The 16,052-nt window shown below is 36.1% G+C and overlaps 1 protein-coding gene across 1 annotated transcript; it reads right to left on the bottom strand.

Annotated features, from left to right (window-relative positions):
- Nucleotides 1–1,004: 1,004 nt before the first annotated feature.
- Nucleotides 1,005–15,675, bottom strand: LOC127431868 (actin-related protein 3B-like). Its single transcript, XM_051682484.1, has 9 exons — nucleotides 15,570–15,675; nucleotides 15,062–15,153; nucleotides 14,775–14,882; nucleotides 13,062–13,205; nucleotides 10,542–10,715; nucleotides 10,355–10,447; nucleotides 5,545–5,670; nucleotides 3,107–3,190; nucleotides 1,005–1,394 (listed from the first exon to the last, which is right to left on the bottom strand). Exons 2-9 carry the CDS (start codon nucleotides 15,104–15,106, stop codon nucleotides 1,374–1,376), a joined length of 795 nt encoding a protein of 264 aa, XP_051538444.1. The 5' UTR covers nucleotides 15,107–15,153; nucleotides 15,570–15,675; the 3' UTR covers nucleotides 1,005–1,373.
- Nucleotides 15,676–16,052: the final 377 nt, after the last annotated feature.

Here is a 16,052-nt window from a genome sequence, read left to right as displayed (position 1 = left end):
ATCAAATCTAGAGAGGCCCCATTTCCAGCAGCCATCACTCCAACACCTTATCCATTAGTAATCATGCTAAATTGCTAATTTGATACTAGAAAATCACTTGCCATTATATCAAACACTGTTGAAAGCTATTTGGTTCATTAAATGAAGCTTAACATTGTCTTTGTGTTTGTCTTTGAGTTGCCACAGTATGCAATAGACTGGCATGTCTTAAGGTCAATATTAGGTCAAAAATGGCAAAAAAGAAACAGCTTTCTCTAGAAAATCATCAGTCAATCATTATTTTGAGGAATGAAGGCTATACAATGCTTGAAATTGCCAAAAAACTGAACTGCCTCTAACAAGGACAGAAAGAGATGTGGAAGACCAGATGTACAACTAAACAAGAGGATAAGTACATCAGAGTCTCTAGTTTGAGAAATAGACACCTCACATGTCCTCAGCTGACAGCTTCATTGAATTCTACCCGCTCAACACCAGTTTCATGTACAACAGTAAAGAGAAGACTCAGGGGTGCAGGCCTTATGGGAAGAATTGCAAAGAAAAAGCCACTTTTGAAACAGAAAAACAAAAAGAAAAGGTTAGAGTGAGCAAAGAAACACAGACATTGGACAACAGATAATTGGAAAAGAGTGTTATGGATCTTAACCCCATTGAGCTTTTGTGGGATCAGCTAGACTGTAAGGTGCGTGAGAAGTGCCTGACAAGACAGCCACATCTATGGTAAGTGCTACAGGAAATGTGGGGTGAAATGTCACCTGAGTATCTGGACAAACTGACAGCTAGAATGCCAAGGATCTGCAAAGCTGTCATTGCTGCATGTGGAGGATGTTTTTGATGAGAACTCTCTGAAGTAGTTTAAGAAGTTCTGAACATTTTTTTCAAATTGTAATAGTAATTTTTCATGTTATTAATGTCCTGACTATACATTGTGATTAGTTGAATGCCACTTTGGTGAATAAAAGTAACAATTCTTTCCATCAGAGCAAAATTTTACACTATTCCAAACTTTTAGCCACCAGCGTATATATATATATCCGAAAAAGTTCTCTTTAATACAAATATAAATTCATTCCAAAATAATGCATCATAAAATATAGTGTGGAGATGGGGGTGTGGTTGAGCGACATTCTGTGGAGAGGGTGGCCGGGAGAGGAAGGCGGTAAGGATTGACACCCAGGGTAAATAATCTCTAACAGCTGTTTTGTGTTGCAGTGAGAGCTGGAGAGGGATATAAGGACAGTCCAGACCACCGGAGTGGAGAAAGAGTGATGCACGAAGCCGTCTTGTGTGTGAGTTAAATGTTCTTGTAAAAAGTACTATTTTGTGTGTGTAACGCTGAAAAGTGTTGTCAATAAAAGACTCACGTGGACTGTTCACCTGGCTCCTGCTTCCTCCTTTATAAGTGAGAAAAGAGAACTTTCACATATAGAAAACATTTAAGTACGTACAATTCAATTACATTCTAATTTTCATTCAATGTAGGCTGTAATTAATCAATCTCAGGCTTGTACATGCAAACAGATCACAAAAAAGGGATAGTTCACCCAAACATGAAAAATCTGTCCTCATTTTCTCGCCTACATGTTGATTCAAACCAGTATGATTGTATCATCTGTATGATACAAAGAATGTTCACACTGCTCTTTTCCATATACTGAAAGCATATAGTGGCCCAGGGCTGTCAAGCTTAAAAAAGTACCATACAATTAGACCATCCAACTTCTAAAGCTATATGATAGCTTTGTGTGATGAACAGACTGAAATGCCATTATTAGTTGCCGCAGCTCTCAGTTCTCATACGCACTTGCATATTTTCAAAATGGTACGTTGCGATTGGTTACGTCAAACACTTGAAATGCCAATGAATTTCCACTTTTGTGTGAACTATTCCTTTAAACTACAAGCAAAACATCAAAGCTAAAATTTGTTGCAAAGAAAACTCATTTATGGCTTCACCTGAGCAGTATGCAGTCATTGTGCAATTCCTTTATCATGCTGCATTTGCAATATTGAACATTCAGCGTGTGCTATCAAAGCACAGGGCTCAAGACTCCAGATCATTCCATGTAATACCCTTGTGCCGGGCTTTGACATTTTCAGTGATAAACAAAAAGCTTTGTTGCTTCTAATCTTAGCTTTTCTGTCAAAGCCTGAATGATTCCTTTTCAAAGAGGAGGGACAATCAAAGCGTAGTGCAGGGGTGTGTGATGAATCGATTGAATTGATATCGAGGTCTACAGAGGTGGTCTGTATAATCAGCACTAAGACATGATGCCAAAGACTGGGTTGTGGCAACAGATCCTGGGACCGTATTCTTCATAGTCCTTCTTAGAGTGGCAGACTTGAAAGAACTCAGGCTGTTGAGTGTTAGGGTAAGAGATACAAATATTCTAAATGTAAATGGACTGAGACATAATGTAGACATGTGAACATCTTAACGTGAAGGTGTGTGAAGGTGTGTAAAGCATCTTTCTCCAGTGATGGCCATTCAAAAATGGATAACGTTTAGTCAATTTAAATTAATTAAATTGCAAGCAACATTTACAGTATTTTAATATAGCATAGTAGATGTTTTGCCAGTGACTAAATTAGTTTTGGAGGGCTCATAAAAAATAAAGTGACTATTTTTCCCTGTCTGCTGCTTTTGATGAGACATTCATAGCTCAGGTGACTGGCTAATAAAACTGTACCTAGAACTGAGTGCCCATAAGCAAGGATGGCTGCATGCAGATTGTGTACTTCCTGGTGGTTATAGGCCAGCCAAGCAACTGTCATCGAAATGAATGGAAATGCTAACATATGCTGGGTTTTTTTCAACTTCGGGCAATTTCATGTCCCAGGGGTTGTTATTTATGAAAACTAGCAGATTTAAACTTTTTCTTGTTTTTATATGAAGGTCACATCAAAACTGACTTTTATACCAGACCTTTATCATTTAATTTGGCTTGCCATCGTCGGCAGACTGATGGAAATCTGTTTTAAAGTAGCATTTATAATTTCTGCTATTCCATTTGGTTCTGTTAGTGGTGCAGATATGATGCACTTCACCTTAAAATGTAGGCCTAAACAAAAATATGTGTGCCTGTGTGCTATAATGGAGCCTTACCGTAGAAGCCAACATGGATCCCCCAAACCACACGGCGTATCTCTGCATATGATGAGAGATCACCTGCACCTCTATGGGTTTGGGCTGGAAGAAGAATAATGCAGTATTTACAGAAGAACCACAACAGACACATTTGGGGGCAAATTCACTAAACAGTTGCACCACTTTTGTGTGTGGTATTTCATTGCAAAAACTGCATTTTATTCACTAACTCCCAGAATCCAATTAAACCAGACATAATCTATGCTGGAACAGAGGCTCCGATACACTCGTGGCTCACTCAGTTCTCACAAGTTCTCGCTCAGAGCTTAAAAAGGAGGTTGAAACAGCTGAGCAACAGTTTAATGTTGGCTAACATTCAGAGGCGTTTAGAGGAGCATTTAAGTATAAGACGCACAAGACTACTTGTAAAACATTAACTAATATGACATTAAAATGTGTAATCAATGACTTTGTGCCTCATTCTATGAGTAGATATACATGAGATCAGTAAAATAAGCTGTTTTAACCACTTGAGGATGATTTAAAATAATACCTATGCAGTAGATAATGTGTAATTTGTCATGTTTACATTCTGCATTTATGGTGCTAATGCTAACATGCTATACGTGGTCATAATATGCACCTGTTATCCTCTGTTATTGTATTTTATGATGAATTTTGTGAAAAGACTCATGAAAATAACACTGTAATATCATCAAAAAGTGTTTTTACAGTGGTGGCCAAAAATATTTGCACCCTTGATAAATATGAGCAAAGAAGGGTGTGAAAAATATGTCTATTGTTTATCCTTTTGATCTTTCATTCAAAATATTCACAAAAATATATCCTCTAATGGATATCAAATAATTGCAAACACAACACAAGTTTTATCAAAAAACAAATATTTATGTCAAATATGTGCGGCACAATTATTGGCACCCCTAGACATTCTTATGAGTAAAATATATCTGAAGTATATTCCCATTCATATTTAAAATGTTTTAGTACACCTGGGTGACTAGGAATATGAAATTGTTCAGCTTTGACTTCCTGTTTCAGAGGGGTATAAATATGAAGTAACACACAAGCCAAATTCCCTTAATCATCTATCACAATGGGTTAGACCAAAGAATAAAGTTATGATGTGCGGCAAAATGTTGTTGAGCATCACAAAATGGTAAATGGCTATAAGAAAATAGCTAAAGCATTAAAAATACCCATTTCCACCATCAGGGCAATAGTTAAGAAGTTCCAATCAACTGGATTTGTTAAGAATCGACCTGAAAGAGGAAGCGTGTCTATATTGTCTCCAAGCACGGTGAGGAGGATGGTTCCAGTGGCCAAAAATTCTCCAAGGATCACAGCTGGAGAATTGCAGAAATGAGTTGGGTCTTGGGGTCAGAATGTCACCAAAACTACAATCAGACATCACCTACATCACAACAAGTTTGGGAGGGTTTCATGAAAAAAGCCTCTTCTCTCATCCAACAACAAATTCAAGCATCTTCAGTTTGCCAGACACTACTGGAACTTCAAATGGGACCGGGTTCTATGGTCAAATAAAACAAAAATAGAGCTTTTTGGCAGAAAACACCAGAGATGGGTTTGGCGCACACAGAGAGGTAGCCATATGGAAAAGTACCTCATGGCCACAGTTAAATATGGTGGTGGATCTTTAACATTGTGGGGCAGTTTTTATGCCAAATGTCCTGGACATCTTGTTTGGATACATGGCATAATGGACTCCATCAAATACCAACAGATAAAAAAAAAAATCACACCCTGACTGCCTCAGCCAGAAAGCTTAAAATGGACCCTGGTTGGATCTTCCAACAAGACAATGATCCAAAACACACATCAAAATCAACACAAAAATGGTTCACTGACCACAAAATTAATGTTCTGCCATGGCCATCCCAGTCTCCTGACCTGAACCCCATAGAAAACCTATGGGCTTAACTGAAGAGGAGACCTTGGAATTTGAAGGATCTGGAGAGATTCTGTATGAAGGAATGGTCTCAGATCCCTTGCCATTTGTTCTCCAACCTCATTATGCATTATAGGAGAAGACTCAGAGCTGTTATCTTGGCAAAGGTATATTTGAAAAAATATTAGTTTTTATTTATTTTATTTTTTTTTATAAAACTTGTGTTGTGTTTGCAATTGTTTGATATCCATTAGAGGATCTATTTTTGTGAATATTTTTAATTAAATATCAAAAGGATAAACAATAAAGACATATTTTTCACAGCCTTCTTTGCTCATATTTACCAAATGTGCCAATATTTTTGGCCACCACTGTATATTAGTTTTTTTAAAGAACAACATCGATACTACTGTAAAGAAGGATGAGTGTATAAAAGGGTGACAACTCTGTAAGTTCATGTTGACTGATCTCGACTGAGTGAGGAAATTAACCGGAAAGAGATGTTGGCATCAAAGTAGTGCGATCCGACCTTTATTCTGCCTCCACTGAGCTCCTCGCTGAGTCTGAGTCTGCCGTCCACCGCATGCTTCAGATCCCGCTGCAGTCCGCGGCCAAAGTCATGAAACATGGTGGAGCCGCCGGACAGGACTATGTTCTAATACAAACACACGAAACTTTCTAAAAATATTTAATTTAATCAAAAAGTGACCCACAGTTCCCGAGTGTTTAACTGGTTAAATGTGGTCCCACTTGCTGGCTCTTTAGGACTCGTACCCTGGTCCTTTGCGTCACAAGTGCAACACTTTATCAGTTGAGCTACCGTGCAATTTGATCAAATTTGAAGAAGCTTGTAAATATAGTTGGTTATGTAATACAAACATTAAAATGTATCACCTTACAAGTCATGTGCTATAGTAAAAGTGTTTAGATGTCATAAGATAGCATTGTGTGAGGAATAGGGTGAAAAATGTTCATTAGTGTTCACATGTAGTGTTAATTTTTCCAGGAAACTGCTGCGATTCATACAATGAGTTACATAAAAATCATTTAGCAAAAACAAAGGTAAAGAAATGTGTTTCCAGCTTAACAAGTAAAACTGTTAAAGCAAAAGCAGCAGTATACATGCAGAAGTTTGCTTGTTTCAGTGGTTTCATTTTACAAATGTTTGAATTTGTAAATTCATAGAATGAACATTATATACATTATGCATGTTCTGCATGTTTAAGAGATGATCCAGGTGTCTGAATCAAAGTGATCCAGCAGGTGGGTCAAATATGGTGGTCTGGGGCATCCTCAGAATCAGAACACAAGATCAGAATTGTGCATGTAAATTGCATTCAGCAGCGATTTTGTGGTCGCATTTGTGCCATTGCCTGATTTGCACAATTCCTTTAGTGAATCGGGCGCTAAATGAGCATAGTTAGCTCAAGCAAAAAAAAACAAAAAAAAAAAAACAGTGCTCACCTGATAGTGTTGGACTTTGGACTCGGAAGTCTGTGCCTTGAGCCCAGCCAAATTCACAAGTTGACATTTGAGATGAAAGTGTTATAGAAGTGACACGAATTGATGTGGTTGCTTCAGAAAATGTGCTTTTCATGTCGCATTTGCTTTTAGGACACCATTCGGTTAGGTTTAGGTGTAGGTTGAGGGTAAGGATGTCTGTTTTGTTTACCTCTAATTTGCTTTTAGGACACTATTTGTTAGGTTAGGTAAAGTTTTAGGTTAGGGAGGTACATTTTACTCATTAAAACCTCCATCTAACTTTCACCTTAAAAACCATGTCTGATTACGACACCATTTCACTTTCTTTTGGTGCCCCTGTGGGACATTTCACTGGGAAACTGACAAAAAATGTTTAATGAAGCACATAATTTCGTTTTGCAAAAATGTTGCCACAGTTAAGTAATTTTCATGAGATCAGGCTGATTTTAACAATGACAAAGAATGACCTCTCAACTATCCCTGTGGAAAGAGTAAAATTATTTAGAAAAATCCACACCACTACAAAAATTAAATCACTAAACTAAAAAGAAACATCCTTGAGCAATAACAAATTATCCCAAATAACGCAGCACTGTGAAAACAAGCTATAATTCAAGTTTTTGGTCACTGTTATTAAATAGACTATATTTAAATCATTCTTCCAGCCCAGTGAATGTGGTTTAATAAAACCAAGGAATATTGCAATTTTCACAGCTACATATTAATATACACTGGAGACTTCATTGAAAAAATTCAAAGCATTATGACATAAAATGAAGAAAAAATATTACAAATTGTAGGTCACTAATCAAATGTGAACACATTTGTGACCATGTTAACACCTTTGTACGAAAGATTAGGGTTTCTTGCTTCCACTGGATAACATGTTGGATAACATGATCATCAGGTTTTGATCATGCCAGTATATACTGTCATTAAAGCAAAAGGGACATACTGGATACTAAGAAATTCATGTTAATTTTTCAATTCAACTTTTTACTCAAACTGTGTCGATAATATAATTTGTAATGAAAACATGTTTAATAAATTAGAAAAATGCAAAATAGAAGCATTTTTACTAGTGGTCTCAGACATTTGGAGCCCACTGTATATAAAAGCAATATTACTGTATTATTGCTATATTTTAATCTTAGGCCAGCAGAGTTGCATGCTGGGAGTAAATGACCATGAGCTAACCTGAGGTCAGTACTGACAACCGCTGATAACAGGGGATTTGCAGGAGATCTGTGTTTCATCGCAGGGGTGAGGGGTCAATCAGGGTCAATCAGGGGTCAATCAGGGGCAGTGGTGGCTCAGCGGGGCAGTGGTGGCTCAGCGGTTAAGGCTCTGGGTTACTGATCAGAAGGTCAGGGGTTCAGGCCCCAGCACCGCCAAGATGCCACTGTTGGGCCCTTGAGCAAGGCCCTTGACCCTATCTGCTCCAGGGGTGCTGTATCATGGCTGACCCTGCACTCTGACCCCAGCCTAGCTGAGATATGTGAAAAAGAAGAATTTCACTGTATATGTGCAAATGTATAATGTGTGATAAATAAAGAAAATTATAATAATTATAATTATAAAATTAATTATAATCCTTACTTAACGAACCTGAGGAGCGGCATACTGCTACTTGCATTAGGACATACTGGTTGCCTATCTAAGGAATAAAAGAGGCTTGTCAGGGAATATGACACACATCCCTCATGCTGGCCTCTTCTATTTTCACTGATGATGAGATTAAAGGGCAAATGGACCAAGACCCTTTCACTGGGGTTGAACAGATTTCAATCTGCACCGCAGGCCAAGAGCTGCCCTACTCAAACACATTCACATTGGCAGGGGTGTGTTTTAGAGGAACATAGTTAAAGAAAGTAAAATACCTTTTATTTTATTATGTATGGGTGATTAATTCTTCAACACAAAGGCTGAACACAGTAACTACAGATTTAGTCAAAATTGAGTTATAACTGAAATTGTTGCTCTTAGACTATAATCTATCCTGTGACCAGTGTTAATCTGATTTAGTCAAAAAGTAGTGTAACACATTAACTTTTCAATTCTTGTAATCAGATTACAGTTAATGACTTTCAATTATGTTAACTAAATTTATGTACATTATTTGGGTTACACATATTTCTAAAATAATATTATTTCAGTCATGCCAACTCTTGGAAACATTTAGCATGTGAATGTGGGTATGACATATTGATAGGATATTGGTCTTGGAGGACTAGATCTGCTACGCTGCTGCTGCAGATCAAGTACAAAGACTTGCTACTGCTAGAAAAACACATACATACTGAGTAAGCATGTGGACATGCTGCTGCTGCAGCACAATGAGACAAACACAAGACATGCTGCATCGAGCATATGTTACATGCTGCAGCACAAATAGACATAAACAATCACCCAATAAAGCAGGGAAGCTGCACAAATGCATAACAAAAAAACACAAACCACCCCAACCAAGCAGAACTGTCGCCAAGACTTATGTACTGCTGCTGCTCCAAAGAGCCATGTGCACCAAGTGTATGCTAGCTAGGTGTGCCTAGGCCACAGGCCAAATTACGTAATGCTAATGAACTAAATTTCAATGTGTGCCTCGACCTGCATAGCCGAATAGCTTAAACGCTAGTGACCTAACTCATAATGTGTACTTGAGCAAGGAAAACAAAGAGATTATTTAACTAGTGACTTAAACTAACTATGTGTGGATTTAATTATATTAATGACCTAAGACTGCTATGTGTGCCAGCCAGATTTTTCTAAGGTTTACCTTATTAAGACATGCTTCTATGTGTCCTGGCCAAATTTTGGTCTCCCAAAATGTATTAAATTAATGTATTTGAAATAAACAGATGAGACACAGTTTGTTTTAAATGGTTAGGGGAAAAAAGCCCTCATAAAAGGTACAAAAAAAAAAAAAAAAAAAAAATGCCCCTGAAAATCAAATCCATGCTGCATAAGGTACCCAGTGTAGCAATCAGTGCTTACTGAATTTGTCAGAGGCCTTTGTTGTTGAGTAGTTGGTATTTGCTGCCAAGATTTCTTTATATCGTCAAGACAACTAGAGGAGTATCAAAGTACCTTCCATTCAAAGTCCAATTCCTTCAGTATAGTCGACACTAAAAGAGTTTAATTTCGTAGACAAATGAATAAGAATAATTTAAATGCACCATGATGTAGACTTGCACTAATTATCATTCTGCATAATTAAATTTGTTGAGACGCTATTTATTCAGGCAGTCTGTGAGATAAAAGAGATGATACTGAGGTTATTTCACTGTTGTGTTGCAGGGATCCTTTACAGCTCTCTCCCTCTATCCCTGACAATGAGTCATTGTGAACACGGTACTGTAGATAAACACTGACCCCTGTCGGACAAACAACAGAACTGAACCCAATATAAAGATTTGATTTGGCTCCCTCCTTTAATGCAAGTCTATGGGATTTTTGGTCCACTCTATCATCCAACAGGCAAAAATTAAAAGCACCTCGATATGCTGCATGATTTGAGCTGTCGTTCATGTTATGGCACAAGTTACGCACAGAAGTTTAATACTTAGGGTTAGGGGTTAGTCCAAATACCAAACCCCAAGTATAACAATAGTAATAGTGATGCTTGCCTTAAGGAACACCACTAATACCCCTTATTTTAATGAAAATCACCAGGTTACCAGGTTTTAAGGGAGTACTCAGGGAATTTAATACTCCTTTCCACTGATGTTTGTTTTTCCATTTCATTATGCATCATCCTGAATAAATGATTTGTTTCAATATCTTTTCTTAGTAAGATCTTGCAGGAAACACCAGAGTGTGCTAGTAAACAATATGTTGATATTATGGTAATACTGTACCTTGTAAAGGGGTCTTCTCACATCGATTGGGCAGTTCTGAATGACTTCATCCACTACATCTGAGATGGGCTGCATAAAGTCTGGGTTGGCAAACTGTAGAGTAAAATAAAAAGACTTTTAGTACACACTTTCCAAAGGTCCTTCCGGGTGTTCATGATTAATAATTCAGAAGGTTTGCTCTTTGTACCTCAGGGTGAAAAAATATCTCTGGTCCCAGAAAGCGTTCATATCCGACATCTATTTGAAATTCATTTTTGCTGATGGCGTTGACTCCCTTGTATTTTTTTATCCATTTGCCAGGGTCCACATCGTATTTGGTGAATTCCTTCACTATGTCAGGACAGATGTAGCAATACCTTTCCTGGGGGGAAAACACACTTTTGTACCCCAGTGTCATGTGTCACACAAAAAAGCTGAACAGGATTTAATGATTGGTTTAAGTTTGACAAAACCCAACAAATTCAATTAGGCTTCATAATGGTTAAGTGGTATCAAGATGTTGGATATCAACTTTCTCTACCATTTCAGAGTTTGATCCTGAGTTTCTGATTAGTTCACGAGCACATTCACATGAATGAATGATGTGTGCACCAATCAGCCAACCTCATGCAACATGGAGACAGCACAGTTAAAGGGGTAATGTCATGAGGAATAAAATTTTCCTTGATATTTTGACATATATGAAGTCTTTCCACTATAAAAATGCACTGTAATTTTCAGAACTCAAAACTTAATCCCCAATGAAATAAATGCATTTATTGAAACCAAGCTGCAAAAATGTCTCGTTCTCTTCTTCCTTGACTTCCCTACATCATTAGGGGGCTCATTAATTCATGACCACCTCTGCAGCAACAACATCATCGCACCCTTGGCCCCACCCACTTAGTTCGTAAACAGAGAGAGAGCAGGACGGACAGGCCTGGTGTGGCCTCTATTCCTGAACACCAAAGGGACCTATATGTGCTATTTTTAATTGTTGGTGTAAACATGCACTAGATGGACGTCTTTGACCATTTTGATGCGTTTCCGGCAATGTGCGCTTCAGTGCAGGATGATACTGTATGTTTGTGCATCTTGTTTCACTGTGCTTTGACTATGTATGTGTGGTTTTGTGTTTCAATTATGGTCGTATTCGAGGGGCTGCACGATGTTAACAAATCAGAACAGCTGTCATTACACTGAAGTTTAAAGGAGACTCTTAGGCCAAAACTGAGCATTTCAGACAGAGGGCCAGAGACAGGTTGGAAAATAATCATATATTACTAAATTAAAACTGTTTTGGTGAAAAAAAAAAACTTTACTAACAACATAAGTGATCCTCAGGGAAGATAATACTTAATACTAAATTATTTAAAAAAAAAAGAGTATATCATTAAACTTCTCGTGAGTGAGTCCTTTACTTCATCGCTTTAGGTCATTATAAAATTATAAAATAATTCAAACACATTTACAAAGCACATAAATAATTATAACACAGTTACTCAGCACAAGATATGACTATTAAATGATTGAATTTACAGACATTTACACAGCAAGAACAAACACTGCTGCTTCCATGAGAGCTTGAGATGACTGCTGGCAAAAAAAAGGAAGTAAAAGTAGCTGATATATCAATGTGTAAGTGAATTCTGATCATTTTAAAAGCTTAAAATCTTAATTTGAAATATAAAAGCTTTTTACATTATATTAATATCATTTAATATTATTATAAATTAACATGGCCTACTATTGAAAAATTTAAAAGTGAGCACTTGGCATATGAGAAGATGGAATGCATTTATAAGACCTATTGTTTTTTTTCTTTCTAGCATCATTATAGACAGACAATCCATTTATCCATCTAACTAGATATTTCAAAGATTTATTTAAGATTTATTTAAAAAAAAAATAGTTTATAGCAAGAGTATAGGTAAATGATCGGGGAAAATATTAAAAGTGTCTATAAAATTTGAGAGACTGCTGAAAATCTATTTCTTACAAATAAAAATAGGCCTATTATTATTAAAAGCCGATTTTGCTGATTTTTGAAGTGCTTTAAATTGGAGCGAGAGATATGGGTGTGTGGCTTTATTGCATCAGAGATGTTGCTTTTCTCGCATCTGATAAAATAAAAAATAAAAACCAATTGAGAACATGAAATAAGAATAAAAAGTAATAAAGTAAATTTGAAAATGATTCAAATTAATAATAAGAAAAAGATATTAAATTGTTAACACCATCCATAACTGTTGTAAACCTTCCCTGATTAAACAGAGGATAACTGAGTACATAAGTACAGGTACAGGCTTACCTGTCATGAAAATAATTTTACGATGCAAAAAAAAAAAAAAAAAAGATTGTAATGGTCTTTTAGTAAAATATAATTTATTTTATGTTTTTCTTTTGAAATAAGACCTAGACGTGTTCTTCTTGAGATACACAGAGGTTCTTAAATTTTGAGGTGATTTTTTTTTTAGGTTTTTATAGGGCATGACAATTCCATACCACCCATCTAGAAAGGAACAAACAGGTTCCTTATCTCCTTTCCCACTGGAGTAAACATGCCAGCACTGACAGACAGTTTATTATCTTCTCTATGACATCAGATTCTTTCTCTTTCCATATCCCACTAAATGAGCTCGTATCAGTCTAAAATGAATGAGACTTACAGTGGAATAAAATCTGTATGTGTGATAGAAAATGATCAGAAAAAGAGAGTGTTACCCACTTTAACAGCTTTTGCAGTCTCCAGTGACTGTTCTGGTGGAATCCCAACCTCTCTCTCTCTGAGCAGCTGTTGAATGAAGTAGGTGATATCTCTGCCTGCTATAGGGATGTGCTTTATACAGCTGCCAATCATATAACCTTCTGCCTAAGAGATAAAACCAACAAAAAAACATAAGTCAAAACTCTTAAATAATGTAGATTTGACTCAAAACATGTGTTTTATGAATACTATAATCAAGACATATTGTTTCAAACTCCAGTGACTAATTCTAGACACTTGCAGATTACTAAATAGGGATGCATGTATCAGTCCGATAATGTGGCAATTCACCAATACTTTACAGTAATGCTCCCTTTGTTAAGGGTTGATAAAGGGGTTCATTAATGACTAATAAGTCATTTACAAATGCATTATAAATCACTGATATGTGGTTATAACATGAATGAAAAGGGCATGCAATACTTGCCAAACAGTGAGCATTTTTACATACATGTTATAAATGCTTAATAAATACACTTTACATTATTGTAACTTTTGTTAGGGTTTTATAAAGGGGTTCCAAAAAGACCATTAAGTCATTTATAAATGCACTGTAAATCATTAATATGTGGTTATAACAACATAAATAAAAAGGGTGACTTTATGCTTAAGAAACACACTTATCCATACTTATATTAATCAAAAACTTAAAATGCTCTAAATCGTGATTTATGTCACAATGCAGAAAAATAAGATTTTTATAGTGAGATTAGAAGGAGGTACAGTATATGTCATTGTATTTATATTCAGGACTGTAATGTCTTGACTCACTTGTTCTGCCACTTTCTTTGTCACGTTGATGTTAAAAGAATGGTGCTAAATTTACTCCTAATTACCTAAAGTCCTCTGCAAAAACACATTTCAGATCTTCGTGCTCATTTACAGCATATATCATATAATAAAGCCTGATGATCATTAAACCATACTGAACTTTATGTGCATAATTAAAATGTTGGCAACTCTGTATGTATGACAACTAATGCATTCTTCAAATGTGTCCACTTTACATTTACATATTCATATATTACTAATGTTGACTAAGTGTTATTAAGCATTTATAGCATGTGATGTAAATATGGCTCACTATTTTGCATGAAAGCATTCATTTTTATTAATGTTGTTATAACAGTCTATCAATGATTATTAATGCATTTGTAAATGGTTTATTAGTCATTAATGAACCCCTTTATAATCCCTTAACACAGGGAACATTAATGTAAAGTGTTAATGATATAATATATCTCAGCAGGTGGGTTTTAAAGAAATTTGACTTTCCAAGCAAAACATTTCACAGAATGATTATTTTAGGTTTTAAAACAATAGATACACTGTTTAAAATGAATACGAAAACTATTTGAACATATTCTGGTTGTCAAATGTTAGAGAAACATGTTCATGTGGTAAGCTCCACCTCTGGTTACTCTGCTAGAACAACTACGTGAACTTGAGAGGAACTGACATGCATCCACTAAAATTAACCTTGACATCAGCCACGTAAAAGTCATTGCAAAAAAAGTTAGTTCTGAGAAAAGCTCTCAGATTTGACCGCATCATTTAACTGCAGATGACGCCTGCTTTGATATTTTGATATCTAATGCAATGACATTCAGTGTGACTTAAGTGTCCAAATATTTTTGGGGGCCACTGTATGCAGGCCTATATGTGTGTTGTTACCACTGGTATGACATGAGTAACTCCATCACCGCTGTCAATCACAATCCCTGTTAGCGTTCGTTCTCCAACTTGCCTTGAAGTCCATGATGCTGCCAGTGCCAAAACAGCCTGAAATTTGGCCATACAGATAAATATAATTCGTTTTATAGCATATTCCATGCAGATGAAAGCTTATGGCCTATTTAATAGTGATTATATTTGTGATATTGTTATTTTAAACATAGCTTCTCTGATATATATATATTATCTACCTGACTGATTGAATGTATTTCAAGAAAAACGATTACCTGAACAGCGATGTACAGCCCTGGAATGTTGAATGTTTCAAACATGATCTCAGCTAAATATTCCCTGTTCTCTGGGGAATTCAGGGGCGGCTCTGTATAAGGAGAAACAGAGGAATATAACATCAGAGTAAGCCAAAACAAAAGGCTTTTGCATAAACGAAATGTGCTCTTTTGTAATGTAAAATATCAGGTACATTTAAAAGGTGTTTTGTCATCATCAAAAGAAACAGAGAGATAAAAGCACACACACACACACACACACACACACACACAACTCGTACTGGAAACATCCTGTTTGTAACATAAAAACACTAGTGCACTCTGCTAGACAAAGCAGCATAATCTATCATTATGCAAACAATAAATATTTCAGCGGAGAGCTTTAATTATGTATGTGTTTTCCTTGTTTCACTATGGGAAGAATCTGTTTCACAAATGACTTTAGTTGAGCCAAACACTCCATACGCTTGCCTTAAGGTCTGAAAATATACCGTAAACGTAATCGTACCATGAGGAAATTGCGGTCTTCTGGCTCAGCTCGGAGATATTTGAATATGACCTGCTCCATGAACTTCTCCATGAGGTCCTAGTCTTCAACAATTCCATGCTTGATGGACCACTAGATTACACAGAGAAAAAGAGCTTTAAATGAATTCTATATTGCAAATTCTCATATAGTTCCCTGTAAAGGTATTAATCCTAATTCTTAGAATTAATTATTTTAATGTGAAATTGTTTGAAGAAAACATTCTCATCACAAAAGATATTTAAATATGCTGGTCACATAATTATTAAATTAGACATTTTATAATTTGTTGCAGCACTACCATGTACAGTGACCCCAAAAAGTATTAGGACACTTAAGTCACACTTAAAAATGTCTGAATGTCATTGAATTAGATAACTGGAATATTGAAATTAGAAATTAGATTACAAGTGTGCTATCTTTATTTCAATATAATGTAATGACATTCATACATTTTTTGCAACC

The sequence above is a fragment of the Myxocyprinus asiaticus genome, chromosome 41 (assembly GCF_019703515.2).
Source record: "Myxocyprinus asiaticus isolate MX2 ecotype Aquarium Trade chromosome 41, UBuf_Myxa_2, whole genome shotgun sequence".
Lineage (NCBI taxonomy): Eukaryota > Metazoa > Chordata > Actinopteri > Cypriniformes > Catostomidae > Myxocyprinus > Myxocyprinus asiaticus.
The sequence above is the reverse complement of the archived record's forward strand: the minus strand, read 5'-3'. Positions and strand labels throughout refer to the sequence as shown.